The 19884-nt window shown below is 45.1% G+C and overlaps 1 protein-coding gene across 1 annotated transcript; it reads left to right on the top strand.

Moving 5' to 3' along the window:
• Nucleotides 1–812: 812 nt before the first annotated feature.
• Nucleotides 813–19093, top strand: Ptip (PAX transcription activation domain interacting protein). The gene is made up of 6 exons (XM_065220618.1): nt 813–1553; nt 10502–11521; nt 11640–11854; nt 13380–17638; nt 17705–17933; nt 18001–19093. Exons 1-6 carry the CDS (start codon nt 1368–1370, stop codon nt 18572–18574), a joined length of 6483 nt encoding a protein of 2160 aa, XP_065076690.1. The 5' UTR covers nt 813–1367; the 3' UTR covers nt 18575–19093.
• The last annotated feature ends 791 nt before the right edge of the window (nt 19094–19884 follow it).

Below are 19884 nucleotides of genomic sequence, written 5' to 3'. Positions count from 1 at the left end.
AACTACAGTAAATAAATATTTTTGATAAAAAGTACTGACTTATTCATCAAAATACTGAAATAAATATACTGAAAAACTCAGCAAAAAATAAAGGTAAATAAATAAATTACTGATGATGCATACAGCAATTTCTTTACGGTAATTTAAGACAGTTCAGAGATTCTGCGATTTATAGAGTTTTGAGTTAAAGTAAAAACCGAGGTAAAAACTACGGGGTTGATTACTGAAAACTCAGCTGTTTAAAAACCCAGTAAAATTTTGCCGACTTCAGTAATCTAGTCTCTGTGTGTTCATGTATGGTATTTTATTTTATTATGGTGGTAGAATAACATTATTATTAAAAAAAATCAGTATCGATGAAACACTCACCAAACAAAAGCTTAGGAGCTCTACCTTCATTTGCATTCATACTTTTACTTAAAACTCTAATGCTAGTTTGAAAATTTTTAATTGCCATTTTTCCAAACATTTTTTTGTTTTTTGGACACTGGAAAATTTGGAAAAATATTGCTCTAGATGGGCTAACAGAACGTTTCGAAACTAGCCTCATATGAAAGGGGCGAACCTTATTAGGTTAGTGTTCTTTTGGTGGGTGTTTCAGCGATACTGTTTTTTCAAATGCGGTTTTCTTTCAGAGACACCGTCACTCAATCTCATCATCGAATCTGTGAATCCAGCATCAAAATCCTACTTCTTGTTTACATCAAACACCCATCCATTTGGGTCACCCTATTTGTCCTGACGGCTACCCAGCTTCTGTCAAAAAATTTTGCTGACTGCCAAATCTCACACGCACACAATCACACCGGTCGTGGCAAAAAATCGAAGTGCGTCAAGATTTCCCATCAGCATTTTTCAACTCGGTGTATTTTTTCTCGAAAAGCGATGAAAAAGTGTCCATCGTCGGCGGAAAATAGTGCAAAAGTGTGCGGTCAGGTGCAGTGGACCTAAAGATACTAAAATTTTCCTGTTTGCTTCGGGTTTCGTAGGCGAAAAATTGTTTACAAAAGTGTTCAAATTTAACATCTCGGGATTCTTTTCTTCCTTCTGCCTCCCGTTTGGGGACGGCTGCTAGTGTCGGTGTGTTGGTAGTTTTTCCGAGTTCCGTAGTTTGTATACACAACACACGCTTGCGTATTTTTTTTTCTTCCTCCTGTTCTACGACTACGGACGGCCACCGCAAGAGCTACGGAGCATTGGTTTCGTGATTTGTTGTGTTTGTGCTCGGTCGCTCGGGGACAGAGTGATGAAAGTGTTTACCGACAATGGTCGCGGTGGATTATTTTCCGTGAAAATAGTTATAATCTCGCCCAGATTGTCATTGTTGTCCTACGTGTGCCATAACAGTAGCAGCACTGCCCAAGACGATGAGTGTGAACGATGAAAGTGGACCGGCGAACGATTCTGTGGCTAGCACTTCCTCGGGAGTAACCTCCGCGACGGCAGCAGCATCAGCAACAGCCACAGCCACCAGCGCTCTGGAGAATCTGAAGATACGGGACGATCTGTTCAGGAGTGTCAAGTGCTTCATCACCGGAACGCTAGATCCTAAGGTAAGGTGTTCGCAATGTAAAACCGGTGATGTTTGTTAATGAAGTTTATGTACTCCTACATCTAAGTTGAAAAGTTAGTTCCTTACAATTTTCTTTTCAACTGCTCGCGGGCTACCTAGCAGATTTTTTTTACAACCCGCAGAAGCGAACCAGCCAAAGGCTGAGAGCCTCTTTAAGAATGGAAACTGACTCATTGCTTACACCCTCTAAAAAGACTCTGCTTAAATTGTTCATATAACTCATTTTGAACTCATAATCTACCTCATAGTTTAACAGTACAAGGATTCTATTCATCATGAAATTCCTCATAAATGTGGTTCTTAAGGGATGAACACTTCCTTCCTTCCTCCTCGCATTGCAAGCTTATTGCGTTTGGCACATTAGCTTATTGCGTGCTCTCAACTTAGTGTTCTAGATGCACTTCCACAGTTATTGATTGAGAGCTTTCGATGCCTGCTACCATTTTTGCATTAGTATAATTGTGTGGCAAGTACAATCATACTCTATGCCCAGGGAAGTCGAGAAATTTTCCAACCCGAAAAATGCCTAGACCGGACCGGGAATCGAACCCAGCCACCTCCAGCATGGTCTTGCTTTGTAGCTGTGCCTTTACCGACTGAGCTAAGGGAGGTTCCACAAGGGATGAACACTCCAGGTGTATTCAGAAAATACATACTTTAAAAGTGGAGCCCACATCCAAAAACTTCATATTTGGTACACAGGAATTGCGACTTTTAATATAGACAAGATATCATATAAGGATTATGTGTTATTAAGCGGAATACATTGATATGAAAATCGTTGAGATCGATTAAAACATCGTTCTTGATGGTTAATTAACTTGAAAGTAATACGAAATGTATCTAAAATCATTATGATGGAGCAACACAAAAACGATGAGAACAAAAAGTTCATTTTTCCATAGTAATTTCCATATCAACTTCAAAGGGTTAGTGCAGTATGAAATCGCAACCAAATGAGTTCAATTTTTTGTTGAGAATGCTTGATAGAGCTGGAATTAGGGCTGTAAACTCTGTAACAAACACTATGTAATTTATTTATTTTCTCTATCCGGGACCCCCTCAGGAGCCCCAATCCTTCAAAGAGACGAACCAGCTACAGGCTGAAAGTCTATAATAAAGCAAAAAAAAAAAAAAACTTTTGTAAACAATGGCTTCTATCGATGATTTCTAGAAATTCAAGGCTCGCCCACGCAAACCAACTTCCTCATCGGGTAGGGAAAGACTTCCACTATCCGATGGTTATGTTGGTCTGCGTGGGCGTGCCTTAAGTTCCCAGAAATCATCGATAGAAGTCATTGTTTACAAAAGCTGTTTCGCCCTAATTCCAGCTCTATCTAGAATGATCAGGACCTGATCATTGAATTGATTGAGCAGGGTTGAGCAATATCGATATTTTGAACCACCCTACTGCCATATACTAAGCTTGCGGTGTTGAAAGATCGACCGTTGACTGCAGGGCTGTTACATCAGTCGAGAATATCGCTGAAATATTTAATGATGCCGCGAAAATCGTGAAGGGACTGATGTGTTAACACAAAAAATGCGGAATTCATTTTAACCTTTGCGTCCCGGATTATTTTGCTGTCATACATTTTGTTGTTCATTTGGCTCTAGTTTGCTCAATTTTTTACCGGTTCAAACCAAACACCCTGTAAAATCGAAAAATTATCATTTTCAATTCTTGGGGTCTGTCGAATGGTCTTGATGGTTAGAAAGAACCGGAACAGCAAAGTTTAAAAGTAGAATGGATTTTATTTAACGACTAGCTTGAGTGGAGTCTTGAACAGGAATGAAAAGTTTTTCACCGTTGTTTATTTAAGAAAACTTAGGTTGCTAGGGGTGACGTTCGGTCTCCAAGGAGGTGATCAGCACACTGCGTTACCGATTTACTCCAACACCCCCCCTGAATCGGTCAGTCCTAGGAGGGTCCTCAGTTCGCGGAAACGTCCAGGTTCCAGGGGCTTGGTGAACGTGTCCGCTATTTGGTTTGCTGTATCAATTGCTTCGATTTGAAGTCTTCCTTGTGCCACATGGTCGCGCAAAAAATGGTGCTTTACATCGATGTGCTTGACACGCTTGCTTTCGGTGTTTGTGGCCATTGCAATGCACCCACGGTTGTCTTCGTACACCTTGAATGCCGTGTCCGGTCGAACTTGCTTCAGGTCTTCAAGGATTCCGTGCAGCCAAAGCCCTTCGGAGGCCGCGGCACTTAAAGCTGCATACTCGGCTTCACACGACGACAGTGCAACGGTTTGTTGCTTGCGGCTTGCCCAAGACACGGTGTTCCCAAAGACCTTAAAGACGAAGCCACTAACGGATTTCCTATCCTCAGCATCCGATGCCCAGTCAGCGTCTGCGTACCCGACAAGTGCCTCGGCGTCGTCGTTTTGCTTGTACTGGAGCTTCAAGTTCTTCGTTCCCTTCACGTAACGGACCACTCTCTTCAGGGCTTGCCAGTGGGCCTCATCAGGTTGAACTTGGAAGCGCCCTAGGTATCCAACAGCGTAGCATATGTCCGGTCGAACACACAGCATCGTATACATCAGGCTGCCCAGCAATTGACGGTATGGATGCGACACAGGATTCGCAGCTTGTGGTGGCAGGAAACAGCCTTTCTCCATTGGGGTTTTGACATGGTTACAGTCTTGCATGCCGAACTTCGTCAGCACACGGTCCACAGCAGCTTCTTGCGCCAGGTACATGCATCCGGTGGCGCGGTCGTATCGGATCTTCATTCCAAGGAAATGATTAACCACGCCGCAATCCGTCATCTGGAGCTTCTTGGAAAGAGCACGCTTGATCTCCTTCACCAGGTCCAGTCGAGCAAATCGTCCACGTAGATGATTATGTATACCCCCCCCCTAAGAGATGAACTAGCCTCAGGCTAAAAATCTCTAAAATAAAGACAAAAAAAAAAAAAAAAAAAAGTATACCCCCCCTCGATCGTCGATCCTGGTATATAGACAGTAATCATGCCGGGAACGGGTAAAGCCGAAATCCAGTAGAAGGTCGTTTAGCTTGTTGTTCCAACAGCGGGGGCTTTGCTTGAGTCTGTACAGCGATCGATCCAGCTTGCAAACGAAGTTCGGCGGTGCAGCAACTCCTTCGGGTATGGCCATGTAGACGTCTTCTTCAAGCTCACCGTAGAGGAATGCGGTCTTCACATCGAGTTGGTGAACGTGCATCCTTCGGTGGGTTGCTACAGCAAGAACGGTTCGTATCGTGGCTAACTTTGCTACGGGGGAATATGTTTCGTTGTAGTCGACTCCGGGCTTCTGTTGGAATCCCTTCGCCACCAAGCGCGCCTTGTAACGGATCGGTTCGCCATGCTCGTCCGGCTTGATTCGGAAGACCCATTTCGATTTGAGCGGAACCACACCAGCAGGGCATCTCACCAATCGCCAAGCATGGTTGTCCGCTAGCGACTGCAGTTCCTCACGGACCGCTTGCTGCCAAAGAGCTTCGTCGGCTCGTCCAGCGATCTCCTTGTACGCCTCCGGGACATCGAAGATCGAACGCTCGGCCTCATCTCGTCCAACGGAACCGTCAAATAGTACATCGGAAACGTTATGGGGAACATCTGCAGAATAGGATTGCGCGGCAGTGAAAATTTTTCCAACCAGAAATTCTTTCAACTTACCGGGGAGTCTGCGCTCCCGTTCGCTGCGCCTCGGGGTTTCCATTTCGAGGTTTGAACCACGGTCTAGTTGCGAAGGGAGCGCTCCGGTTTCTTCAACACCGTCGTCTTCAACCTCGCCTTCTTCATCATCAGTCAGGATGTCGTCATGTTGAGCCACCAGCGGCTCATCGGGTTGAACGGACTGTTCAGGGGTTTGCACGTCTTCCTCATCTTGATCCTCGAACTCGTACGGAGCAACAACCAAAGGAGTTTCGTCACGGATCTGGGTGGCAAACGGAAAACTGTTTTCATCGAACTTGACATCTCTGGCTAGGAATAACTGCTTCTTCTCTTTGTTCCAGAGGCGGTAGGCGTTCGGCGCATAGCCGATCATCACAGCAGGCTTGCTTTTCGGATCCAGTTTCTTACTCTGTGCCGTGGACACCCAAGCAAATGCTTTACAGCCGAACACACGTAGTTTACTAACGTCCGGCTTGTGACCAGTCCACATTTCCGCAGGAGTCTTCCAATCAGATACCGCGGTGGTTGGACTTCTGTTCGTCAGGTATACCGCCGCTAGAACCGCTTCATTCCACAGATTCTTCGGAGTTTGGGCTTCAATCAGCATCGCACGCACCTTTTCGACGATTGTCCGATTGAACCGTTCGGACACTCCATTCTGTTGTGGTGTGTACGCTGCGGTTGGCTCGACTTGGATCCCCTTGGAAACGTACCAATCACGCTGGTCATTGGAGCAATACTCGCGCCCTTGGTCGACAGTCAGCTTCGAAATCGAATGTCCCAGAGCGGCACTCGCCATGGCCTCGTACTCTCGAAACTTCTGGAACACCTCGGACTTCTTCTTGATGGGATATACTACTGCAAAGTGCGTGTAATCATCAATAAAGGAGACGAAGTACCGAGAATCATCCCAAGCCGCTGGTGTAATTGGACCGCACACATCGGAGTGCACTCGTTCTAGAGGTCTTGTAGCACGGACTCTAGTACCCGTGAATGGTTCTCGGCACTGCTTTCCGAGAACACAAACATCACAAAAATCCAATTTATCTGGTTTCTCGGGAATACCTGTTACCATGCCATGCTTCGCGAGTGTCTGCAAACTCTTGCTCCCCAAATGAGCCAGTCGACGATGCCACAGGTTACCAGTCACAGCTCCACACATGTTGGCCGCCACCGTATCGACACGGAGATCGAGCTCGTAAAAATCGCCCCGCATGGGACATCTCGCAATCAGGTCACGACCTTGCTTCATGATCGCTTCCTTTTTCGTGAATGTGACATCAAGATTCGCTTTTGCCATCTTCTTCACAGATAGCAAGTTCGCTCGAAGATCTGGTACGAAGAGGACGTTCTTCAAGCTGATATAGTTACCTTCCTTGTTGACGCCGTTGATCGTGCCACTGTGCCGGGAAATCAGGGATTGATCATCCTTCGCCACGTTTATGACGACAGGGTGCTTCAGCTTCGTGAGGTCGGCGAAACAGTGCTTCACATTCACAAGGTGGTCCGAGGCTCCGGAATCCAGCTTAAAGGAAACTGCTCCCTCGTCCTTTGTTTGAAAGGAACTCCCGGTCATAAAAGCCACCGCCTTACCTCCAGCAGCAGCGTTAGCTTCAGCGCGCCCATCTGTCTTCAACTTCACACGACAGTCCTTGGCCTTGTGCCCCTTCTTCTGGCAACGGTTACACTTTCCGGTGAACTTACCAGGCTTCTGCTTCGATCCTTGGAATGCTGCAGGTTTCTCTTGGCAGGAATCCGCTGCCCGGTCGGTTTTCTTGAGCTCCTCGGCAAGAAGGCGCTCGCGAACAACATCCAGTTTTAGGTTTTCCTCACCTAGATTTTCCAGTGCCGTAACCAACGGATCGAACGACTCGGGAAGGGTAGCAAACAGCTGGGACACAATATCGTTCTCTTCAAGCTTCGCTCCGGCCAGCTTCAGTTGTCGGATCAGCTCTTCGAAGGTTTTCAGGTGATCTTTCACAGACGAACCTTCCATCATTCGTAGCTTCGCAAGTTGCTTCCTGACGAATGTCTGCGACGAGACGGACTTCTTGGCGTAGGCGGATTCAAGGCTCATCCACATCTCCTTGGACGTCTCCTTGTCCCGCACCAAATGCAGCAAATCGTCATGAACAAATGACGTCAGCAGGAACGCCGCCTTACCGTCATCTTCCTGGAACTTCGTGAGCTCGGCCGCTTCCATCGGAGGATCCTTCTTGATGATATCCAACAGCTTCACGGACTTCAGATACTTCTCCACTCGAAATTGCCAATTGTCGAAACCGGTGCCCGAGAACTGCGGGATCCCGTGGACCAAATCCTTGCGTGAGTCGCCCATAACCTCTTGATGGTTAGAAAGAACCGGAACAGCAAAGTTTAAAAGTAGAATGGATTTTATTTAACGACTAGCTTGAGTGGAGTCTTGAACAGGAATGAAAAGTTTTTCACCGTTGTTTATTTAAGAAAACTTAGGTTGCTAGGGGTGACGTTCGGTCTCCAAGGAGGTGATCAGCACACTGCGTTACCGATTTACTCCAACAAATGGTCATGTGAGACATTTTCATTATATTTTTTAATTCTTATATGGACATGCCTACTGTGTTACCTGACTTATAACGAATATACGTTGTATATGAGTACCCCAAATACAACGTATAGTTCGTCTAATTTTACATTGCAAATGCTATGCAAAATTAGACGAGTCATACGTTGTATTCGGGGTACTCGTATACAACGTATATTCGTTATAAGTCGTAGCATTTTAGGTTGTCGAATCATAAACGAATCGTATAATGCGACTAATTGCCAGGTATACCGGATATTCTTGGTTCTTCGAATCGTCCTGGAGTTCAGTTGATTTGTTCTACTAGATCAACCAAGACTGGAATAATGTCTGTAGTATCGAAATATGTCCAAGCAGATTCATAGTGTCTAAGTGGATCATACCCGACATATTACTATGTATACAAGATGTTAAAGGGCCTCCCTTAGCTCAGTCGGTAAAGGCGCAGCTACAAAGCAAGACCATGCTGGAGGTGGCTGGGTTCAATTCCCGGTCCGGTAAGGGAATTTTTCGGTTTGGAAAATTTCTCGACTTCCCTGGGCATAAAAAGTATGATTGGACTTGCCTTGCCACACAATTATACCAATGCAAAAATGGTACAGGCATCGAAAGCTCTCAATTAATAACTGTGGAAGTGCATCTAGAACACTAAGTTGAGAGCACGCAATAAGCTAATATGCGATATGCAATAAGCTTGAAAAATGCGAAGAAGAAGAAGAAAGGTTCTGAAATCATTCTGAAGATCAGTTCAGTTCAGATCACCCAAGACTAATTCAATATCAGTAGACTCGACATATGTCCAAAAAGATATGCAGTGTCTATGGGGATCATGCCAACCTATTTCCGTGTATGCCAGATGTTCTAGGATTTCCAAATCGATATTTCGATACTACAGATATTATCTCAGACTTTGTTGATCTAGTAGAACATATCAGCTGAGCTTCAGGACGATTTGGGAACATCTGGTATACATAGAAATAGGTCGTTCATTATCCACGAAGACACAGATTCATAGTGTTGGGCATATTTCGATACTACTGACATTATCCTAGTAATGGTTGAACTAGTAGAATAATCATCTGAACTCCAGGACGATTTGGAGAACCTAGAGCTTCTGGTATACGTGGCAATAGTTCGTGCATAATCCACATAGACACTATGAATCTGTTTTGATGTACTTTGATACTATAAACATCGTCCCAGTCATGGTTGAACTAGTAGAACTAATCAACTGATCTCCAGGAGGATTTGGAGAACCTATAACATCTAGTATACATGGCAATAGACCATGCTTAATCCACAAAATCACTGTGAATCTGTTTGGAAATATTTCGATACTACAGACATTGTCCGACGCTATTTGGTTGCCAAGTTATTGAAAACTTTCGACCTTCTCCACTGCTTGCCCCGCTACCGTAAAGTTGGAAGGGTTGCCCGTGTTGATATTCAACGATATGGTCTTGTAGACGTTGAGCCGCAGAGGAGCGTTCGGCTAGGTCATTGAGCTTACTCTGCATATCAGAGCGCCGTTGTGCTAGTAGAGCAACATCATCAGCCAAATCGAAGTCGTTGAGATGCTCCATGGTGATAGGCTGCCAAAGCAGGCCACGGTTCGGTACACGGTCAATTGCACCTACCATGATCTCGTCGATTACGATGAGAAACAGTAGCGGTGATAGTATACATCCTTGTTTCACACCAGCGACTACCCGAATATTGTCGGACAAGCCTCCGTTATGCAGAACTCTGCACGTGAAAGTCTCATACTGCGCTTCGATGAAGTTGACGATTTTATCCGGGACTCCCTTGCGTCTCAGGGCGCCCCACAGATTCTCGTGATTGAGATGGTCGAAAGCTTTTTCGTAGTCAATAAATACCAAATAAAGGGACTCTTGGAATTCATTGACCTTCTCCAGGATGATGTGGAGCGTGACAATATGGTCCACACAAGATCTTCCGGCACGGAATCCTGCCTGCTGCCGTCGGAGAGTCGCGTCGATCTTCTCCTGTATCCGATTCAGGATAACTTTGCACAGAACTTTGAGAACAATACCCATCGGATAGGAGAAGTCTCTCCCTACTTGATGAGGATGTTAGTTTGCGTGGGCGAGCCTTGAATTTCTAGAAATCATCGATAGAAGTCATTGTTTTCAAAAGTTGTTAGGCCCTAAGTCCAGCTCTATTTAGAACTGTTCTGTCTATATGTGGCAAAATATGGTTTGTTTACATTTTGGAGCTACGTCCTTTTCAAATGTTGGTCTAGATTTTAAAGTAAAAGTTCCAAACAAGGTAGATATTTACTACCTATATGCACTTGGCCACGTGAATTCTTGATTACTGCTTGTAATTAATGAAAATAATTAGTTTTCTCTCTTCTCCCATACTGCATTTCAACGATGTATACCAAGGAAACAGCACCATCTCAAAAATAGTTTAACGTGTGATTACATTTAAGGACTTCAAAAGTTAAAAATCCAATTATTTTGCGCTCTCGCTTGCGTCGTTTCAACGAGTGTTCCAACATTTTAGACCTTAGGAATCTTACATGGAACATAACATCATTTGTTCGGACCACTTCTCGGAGGTAAACAATTTTTGAGTTGAGTTCAGGTCCGCTTTGAAGACACTTCATGCACTAGAAGCATTCATAAAATAATGAAATTTGACATTATATTCCTAGCCCTTAAAAAACCTTTATTTGTTTGCAACCTATTTTTAACAGATCGCCAAGTTGCTCGAAGATGGCGGAGCATCAATCTCCTCCTACATGGACTTTATTACCCACGTCGTGTGCGGTGCCAATTACGACGAAAACGACATAGCCCAAGCGGCGGAACTGTACGACGTTCCTTCCGTCACGGAAGCTTGGGTACTGGCATCGGTCCGTCTAGGTCGATTGGCGTCCACAAAGGCGTACTTCCCGCTCAAGTCGGCCTTGTTTAGTAATCTCACATTTGCCGCTACCCAGCTGGACAATAGAGATCTGAAGAAATTGTACACAGTTATCACCTTCAACGGTGGCAAGGTTAGGAATCTATTCGATAGACAGACCACACATTTGGTTAGTGGAAATACCAAGGGTTCGATTTACGCCAAGGCAGCCAGCGTAGGCGGCGTAACTGTAGTCACTCCCGACTGGGTTATTGAGAGTTTGAAAGCAAAGAGCCTCATAGCTAGCGCACCCTATCATCCACGATTAGTCATTACACCTAGAATATTCAAGCAAGCACCGCGCCCGGCAACTCCGGCACAAAAAACGGAACCAGAAAAGCCTCTATCAAGCATAATTGGTTTTGATTTCGAGGAAAATCTTGCCAAGACAGAAGTTCCGACTAGCGGTAGCAATAAGAAGGAAGAAGAAGTCCCAGTGTCACAAGGTCAACCAACGATCCAAGAGGCTCCGAAAACTGTAGCCCCAGTTCAGACGGTACCAGTGCAGCAACAGCCGCAACAGCAGCAAGTTCATCAAAACTACCAAAGCCAGCAACAAACCGCCGGTCCTAGGTTGGTCAGACCACCAGGGCCACAACAAGCACAACTACAGCAGCAGCAGCAGCATCAGCAACAACCCCAAGTACAGCAGCAACCATCGCAGAACCTGAACAGGCCTATTGGACCGATCAACCAAGTTGTGCAACAACAACAAACACACATTCAAAATCAACAGTCGACTCAGCATCAGCAGCAACAAATACAATTGCAACAGCAACAACAGTTGCAAATACAGCAACAGTTTCAGAAAGTGAGTTTATTTTTTTTATTTATTAACGACACTTTATCATGATCGTGGCATTCGTGCCGGATTTACTGAATTTGAATTAAATTGGCAAAGTGAAAATACTTTGTTTCCTGTTCCACAGATCACAATGCAACAATCTCAAAATACTCAACAGCAGCAACAACAACAACAACAACAACAACAGCCAATGCAGCAGCTGCAACTACAACCGTCATCACATCAGACACCACAGCAACAGCAACAGTCACAGCAGATGGTAAGCCAAGTTCAACAAACGCAGCAACAACAACATTCACAGCAGCTTCAACAGCAGCAACAACCAATTCAAGGACAGAGGTATGTAGGTTTAATTCGTCTTAGGCGATCAGCCTAAGAAGCCCACCCCGCCTATAGGTACATAATAGGGAATGTTCCACAGATAAGATTTTGCCACCTCATTAACAGACTGAAAATATCAATTGAAAAAGGGGATACTGCACACATAGATTTTTTACCGAGATGGGCACCACCGAGCAGCTCGGCATTTTATTTTGCTGGATCTCAGTAAAAAACCTGCCGAGATTCAATTAACAAATGGGAATTTTGCCGAGATCTCAGCAAACAAACAAAAATGTTGCTAAATCTCGGCAAGTTTTTCTTCTTCTTCTTTTCATTCCTTTATTTAACGTCGGTCTCTGTTCCGCAATCTAGTGCCAATCACCGACGTACATCGATTGCCATCCATTGACGGCAATCGAATATGCCAGGATTAACGGCTTTACTCCCCTTCCGAAGTAAGACGTGACCAGAGATTTTTATGCCTCAGAAAAATCCCATCGACCTCGGCTGGGATTGAACCCAGACCCATTGGGGTGAGGAAGCAGTCACGCTTACCCGAGGGGCAGGCACTAGTCTTTCATTACTACGCAGCCTGTTGACCAAATATTTAAAATCTTGTCATTACTGTTTTCATTACTTTAAATACACTCTAAATTTCATTAAATACTTTAAATATTGATACTTATATTATTTTAATTACATTTAAATTATTTACCATTACATTAATTATCGTTAATTATATGTTGTTTACTTTCAATACCCTTAAAAGTATTCAAAATAAAATTATTACTGTCCTCAAAGTATTTAAAATACTACGATATATTTTAAATATCACGCAATCATACCTGGTAGTGCGCGCTCCTCGTGCTTACCACTACACCACCGGCACCGGCTGTGCTCAAATGAGTGACCACTGTGAGTTTTTCACTCATCCAGCAAAATAAAATGTCGAGCTGCTCAGTGGTGCCCTTCTCGGCAAAAAGTTTAAGTGTGTGGGAAAAATTTATTAGGGAAGGTCCATTAATTATGTCACGCAAATTTGGCCCATTTTCAACCCCCTCCCCCTTTGTCACATTTTTAATATGGACCTTAATTGTTTTTTGTAAGGCTCGTCACAGTTTCCAAAACCCCCCTCCCCCCTAAAAGTGTGACATAATTAATGGACGATCCCTTATTGATCTCTCAATAATGAGGTCCGTCATTCGTGAATTGTACTGGTGGAATTTGATCTCTAGTTCTCAGCACGAAAGAACATTTGATGGGCACAACATCTGCGGATGTTGCTGATTTATAATTTAATCAGTAGACTTCGAACGAAATTGTTCAAATGATTATCTCAACATTTTGTGGGATCTTATGTTGTTTACCAAATTCAAACAGTTTTATTAAAATTTACTCAGTTTTCAATGTTGATGTCTGTGCTAGGGAAAAGTCTTACATCGAAGCGTCATTTCTTGAAGTATTGTTTTTGAATTTTTGTCCCTGTCACTGTCATAATTAGACCATTTGCGTTAACTTTTACTAATAAAACATCTTTCCAAAGCATTGTTTTGCAACAACCGCTACATCAGCAACAACAATCACTACAACAGCAGCAACAGCAATCACTACAACAGCAGCAACAGCAAACACTACAACAACAACAGCATCAACAAACACTACAACAGCAACAACAACAACAACCACAACAACCACATCAGCAGCTACAGCAACAGCTCCAATCACCTCTGCAACAGATGCAGTTGCAACAGCAACATTTGCAACAACAACAGCAACAACAGCAGCAACAGCAACAACAACAACAGCAGCAGCAACAGCAACAGCAACAACAACAGCAACAGCAACAACAACAGCAGCAACAGCAATTACAGATCCAGCAGCAGCATCAGCAAAATGCTCAACTCCAACAACAGCAGCAGCAACAGCAACAGCAACAGATTCAACAGATTCAGCAACAAGCTTTGCAGCAACCCAACCAGGTTCAGTTGCAGCAGAATATTCAACAGCAAACGTTGCAACAGCAAGTTCAGCACAACGTTAATCAAATACAGCAGAAAATGGCCCAGCAACAGCTACTACAGCAGCAGCAAAAGCAATTGCAGCAGCAACAACAACAACAGCATCAACATCAACAGCAACAACAGCAAATCTTGCAGTCCCAACAACAACAACAACAACAGCAGCAACAAGTGCTACAACAACACCACCAGCAGCAGCAGTCTGCACAATCCCAACAGCAGCAGCAGCAGCTCATTCAGCAGAATCAAGGTCCCATGCAACAGGGGCAACCCAACCAGCAAATCATACAGCAGGTTATTCAGCAACAGCAACCACCCGGCCAACCCAAGCAAAATATACAGGTTGTTTTCAAAGGAGGGCAGAATCTTCAACAGCAACAACAAACGCAACAGCAGCAGCAAATTCAACAAATCATGTCGAACCTTACCGCGGGCGTTGAAGGGCCCAATGGGCAGCAGCAACTTCAGCAGCAAAAGATCATTCGTCAGATAACGATAAACCAGGGCCCTCAGCAGCAGCAGCAGCAGCAGCAGCAACAGCAGCAACAGCAAATGCAACTTGGTCAGCAGCAGCAGATTCAGATTAGTCAACAGCAGATACAACAACTTCCAGGTCAGCAACCGGGACCACCTCAACAACAGCAGCAACCCGTTATGATACAGCGCACGCTTTCGCAACAACAAATTCCTGGTCAACCAGGACAACCGGTCCAGGGAGGACAGCTGATTCAGCAGCCGAACATTCAGCAATTGCAAGGTGGAATTGGTCAACAACCGAAGATAATCCAACAAACGATTATTCATCCTCCTTCTTCCAATTATCAAACCATCACAAAGCAACTGATAGTCGGTCAACCTCCCAATCAGCAGCAGCAGCAGCAGCAGCAGCAACAACAACAGCTACAGCAATCGCAACAACAGATTCTTCAGCAACAACAAATGCAGAAACCTGGCGGAGCTGGACTTCCGCCTGGTCAACAACCACCACAGCAGCAGATTGTGCAACGTATTGTGCAGCAGCAAGTTCTGCAGGGACCACCCAGCAGTGGACAATCCGGAGGGCAACCGCAGAATATTGTCATCATCAACCAAGGCGGCAATCAGCAGCAGATTATTACTTCGTCTGCTCCTGGACCTCTTCCCGGACAAATACAGGCCATGACTCCGCAACAACGAATTCAATACATGCAGAATTTACAGCAACAAAAGCAACACCAGCAGCAACAACAACAGCAGCAACAACAACAGCAGCAAGGTCAGCAGATCATCGTTAGTGGAGCCGGCCCGGGTCCTGGACAGCAGCAAGGTCAGCAAATTCTTCAGCAACCAGTTCAATCAGCGTCAGGCATGGGACAAAACATTGTCCAAATTCACCAACGACCGCTTCAACAACAGGGTATTCCCGGTCCGCAACAACAGCAGCAGATTATGACTTCTATTGGACCGGGAATGATGCCTGGTCCCGGGCAACAACAGCAACCACAGCAAACAATTGTTGTTCAACAACAACAAATGGCTCCCAACCAGCAGCAAACCATTATTCAGCAGCAGATGCTGTCTCAACAACAGCAACCGCAGCAACAGTTAATTATCCAGCAACCTGTTCAGGGTCCACAGCCTGGTCAACCCCAGCAACAAATCCTACAGCAAACGCTTTCAACCAGTGGTGGAACAGTTCATCAGTTGCTGCAGCAACCGGGTCAACAACCGGGTCAAGGTCCGGGCATACTACAGCAGCAGATCGTCGGCCAGGGACCTCCTCAGACTTCTCAACCTATGGATGGTAATCAAATTCTGCAGCAGACAGGTCCCAATGGCGAAATCATCCAGCAGCAGTTGCTTTCTGGTCAACAGTCGAGTCAAGTTCAGCAGCAACAACAATGGACACCACAAAGTCCTATCCAGCAGCCGAACCAACCGAATCAATCTCCGATTCAGCAATTTCCACAGCAACCTCAAGGAATCCCTGCTGGAGCTACCATCATTCAACAAACTATTGTTCCATCGGGTGCTGCAGTTCCTGGACAGCAACCTGGTGGTCCGCCACAGTTTATCAGATCTACAGTAAGACCCCAGGTTCAACGGCAGTACATTCAACTGGATCCGCAGACGCACGCTACATTGCAAAAGCTGGATCCTGCGAGTCGCCAGGAGTACATCGATCGTCTACAGGCAAAGCAGCGTGTTCTCATGCAAAGACAGCAGCAGGCGGCCGCTTTCCAAGCTCGTCCGGGACATCCTGGAGCGCAACCTGGTGTCCGTCAGCAGCAGATCATTTACAGAGGACCGATGCCCCCGGGACTAAATCAGCAGCAACAGATGCAATGGATTCAGCAGCAAAACGCTCGCCAGGGTGTCGTCCGTCCGGGAGCTCCGGGACTTAGCCCTATAACTCAGCAAAATATTGGTCCACCTGGAAGTCCCATGAGCCAGTTCCCTGTAGATCCGAATGTTTCACCACAACATCAACAGCGGATGCAACTCGAACGTCAGCAGCAACAGCAGCAGCAGCAGCAACAGCACCAGCATAGACTCATTCAAATGCAAATGCAGCGAGAGCAAGCACAGAAGGGAGTTCCCGGTCAACCTCAGCAAGGGCAAGCAATTTCTCCGCGAGGAGCTGGTGGTTTTCCACCTGATGTTGTTGGTGATGGAACAGCTACCATTCAGCAAACCATCGTGGGACCTCCCGTAGGACATCCTCAAGATCCAAATGTTCCTCCCGGTTCACAACAGATGAAGAATCAAACTAAAACTGCTCTTGCCAATATGCTTAGCAACCGCCTTGGGGCCAATGGAAGCGTTGTTCCTAATATCCCTGAAGTGGCTGCAGCAGCTGAACCATCAGCAGCTGGAACTCTTCGGATGATGACCGCACAACACAATGCAGCACTGCAGCAAACCATGACACCTCGCTCGCCTCAGGATTTACTAGCAATACAGCAACAGCAGCAACGTCGTACGCTTGGAAATATCACCAATTCCGGAGCCCCTGTTTGTGCAGTTGCCAACCAAATTGTTCAGCAAGTACCTCCGGGAACTCCAGGAATTCCTCAATCTCCATCCGCTATTAAGGGAGCCCCACCGTTCAGTCCAGGACGAGCTCCACTTCCTAGACCTCAGTACTACGGACATAATCCGAACCTCAAGCTACATCCGGAATTGTTCCTCCTTGGGTGCACCTTCTACATAATCGAGTACGACGAGACCCACAAGAATGACGTGGAGGACTGGAAAACCATCATCAAGAAGCACGGTGGCGACATAGAGCAGTGCTACAGTCCCAAAGTTACACACGTCCTCTGCCGAACGCAGCGTCATGGCGTCGTCATGCAGGCCATTCGCGACGCCAAGCGCTGCATCACTTCCTATTGGTTGAATGACATTGTCCTTAAGAAGCAACTTCTTCCACCCTGGCAAGCCTTGCACCTTCCAACGCCTTCCATCTTTGGCAATCAGAAACCGGCCACCAAGCACAACATGTCTATTACCGGCTTCGAAGGCGAAGAGCGAGTGCGCATCAAACAGATGATTGAGGAATCTGGCGCCAAAATGACACCGTACTTTAGCAAATCGAACACGGTGCTGGTCTGCAAAAGGATCGACAATCAGAAATACAAATACGCCAAAGAATGGAACATTCCGACGGTGAATACGGTGTGGCTGAGTGATATCCTTTTGGGCAATCTAAGTGCGATGCAGCAGTGCGACGGACCAAAGTATCAGCAGTTTAATCTGAACTGTCCGTTCCGGATCGATTACAACTTGGTTATACATTTGATGAGTGAGTATTTTCGATTCTATATTTTTCTTAAATTTAAAATTTGATTCCAACTTGTCCCATTCAAAGCTGCGTGGAAATCTCCTATTAACTTGACTCCGGAATCACACGAACGAGTCAAACGTAGTCTTTCTGAACCTCCTCAACCGGCTACAGCGACTAAGAAAATGCGTACGCTTCCACCGTTGGAGCCGATTCCGGCTGATATTATTTGTCAACGGCAACCGGATGCTGACAGTATACCAAATATTATGTTTTCTCAAATCGATAATACGGAGGGATTGACGAGGGCTGTTATGTAAGTTTGCCTTCGTCGAGTATATTTTTGGTTATAGTTTTATAAAATGGATCCTTAATATCAACAGGACACTCGGCGGTCGCATTGCTAGTGGTCCGGCGGATGCTACGCATCTGGTGATGACCCGGGTGGCACGGACGGTTAAACTAATCACCGCTATAACCACGGTCAGGTATCTGCTATCGAGCAAATGGATTACGGACAGTGCCATGGCCGGATGCTTCCTGGCGGTCGAATCTTACAAGCTGGACGTGAAGGAGCTGGACGATATGTTTAAGTGCGACCTGTACAAGGTGCTTGAATCGCCCAACCGATCGAAGCTCTTCGAAGGTAAGATATTCTTCATTACGCCTCAGGTGAAACCATCCAGCAAGGATGTAAAACAGATGATCGAACTGAGCGGTGGGGTGGTGGAGAAACATCCACGTTCGGTCAAGAAGATTCGGGAAACGAATTTGGAAAAGCCGGGCACTTATGTGATCATTGGCTGCCCGGAAGACCGAATCTTCATTCAACCGTTCATCCAAAAGGGCAAACATGGTGCGTGTCAGATCTGCACGACCGAATACGTGATGCAATCGATACTGCTGCAAAAGTTGACGATCGAGCCGCATATTATCAAATGGGAACTCGGCTCGTAAGGTAGAAGATAAGTGTTTTCTCTGTACGTGTAGCATTGGAAGCAATAACAAAAAAAAAATGTATTTATCATCGCGAAACGCTATTGAATAGTGAACAAAATGTCTTAGAGTGTACTATGATTGAGGTCAGTAGAACTCATATACTATATAAGGGGCTGTCGAAGTTATGTGGAAGATTATTTAAAGTTACTGTCTCATGAGGATATATTTTCGAAAAATGCTTATATATGTGTATAAATTTAAAAAGGAAAATAGACATGGAGGAAATGTAAAGCGGGTTTGAGATAGTTTGAAGAGTAACAGAGAAGGTTTGAGGTACATATATATATATATATTACATGTAACAGTAAAGTTCACGAGTGCATTTTATCACCCTTCTAGAGTACGTACAATACGAACGACACAGTATACATTATAGAAACATACCACGTAGTCAGATTATCGATTATCAATCTAAGGATTTTGAGTCAACAAACTGGTAGGACATTGATCGCAGAAATATGATGCTAATTTATGAAACCAGCCAAAGTAGTACGTTGATTGAAAGAAATTCCTGTTGGTTAATAGCTAAGACAACATATCAAGAAGACTGGCGACTTTGTCTGAATCTGAGCGACAAACACAGTAGCGCTGCGCTCGAGCGAAGGTGGAAGCAACGCATAGAAAAATGAGCAAATACACAAACCTTTCTTCTGAGGATGGAACCTTTGCTATCCAATTCGTTCGGAGCATTTACCTTTGAGCGGCAGATGACGTGATTGTGCCTGTCTCATACTGGTCGTTTGAGAAAGTGGAAGAGTTGTCAGTCTTCTTGATATGTTGTCTTCGTTAATAGCCTAAAGCGTAAGAACTGTCATTTGGAAGCTCCACCACCGACAAACCGACATGAATGACCATAGCAAAAACAATAAAATTTCTGACCAACGCACACTACTGACATCTGGCTCCATTTTCGCGGGAAATATTTAGTTAAGCCATGAACCCGCATGTAAAAGTTATGAATTGGGTCGTGTCTGATATATTCTGGATAAATTATTTTTATCTAGATCAAAAAATCCTATGGTTTTGACAGTTCGGATCACTGCACATTTAAATCGGCCGTTTACGATTTTCGGGGATAAGTCAGAATTAAGTGTCATGTCGGTTTGTCGGTGGCTCCACTTTTGCCTCGAGCACAGAACAGAAAGGGAACTTCAAATCCAAAAGAGGAAAATTTTTCATTCGAGAACACTAGCACACCTGGCGGAAGAAGGCAAGCTTTTGCCTGTAGTTAACATAGGCTGCATGCTTTGATGGTGTGAGTGCCCATA

Source organism: Ochlerotatus camptorhynchus, unplaced genomic scaffold (genome assembly GCF_037179485.1).
Source record: "Ochlerotatus camptorhynchus isolate MF236.1 unplaced genomic scaffold, CSIRO-AGI_Acam_v1.1 ptg000130l, whole genome shotgun sequence".
Taxonomy (NCBI): Eukaryota; Metazoa; Arthropoda; class Insecta; order Diptera; family Culicidae; genus Ochlerotatus; species Ochlerotatus camptorhynchus.
This window is presented reverse-complemented; position numbering and strand designations above follow the sequence as displayed.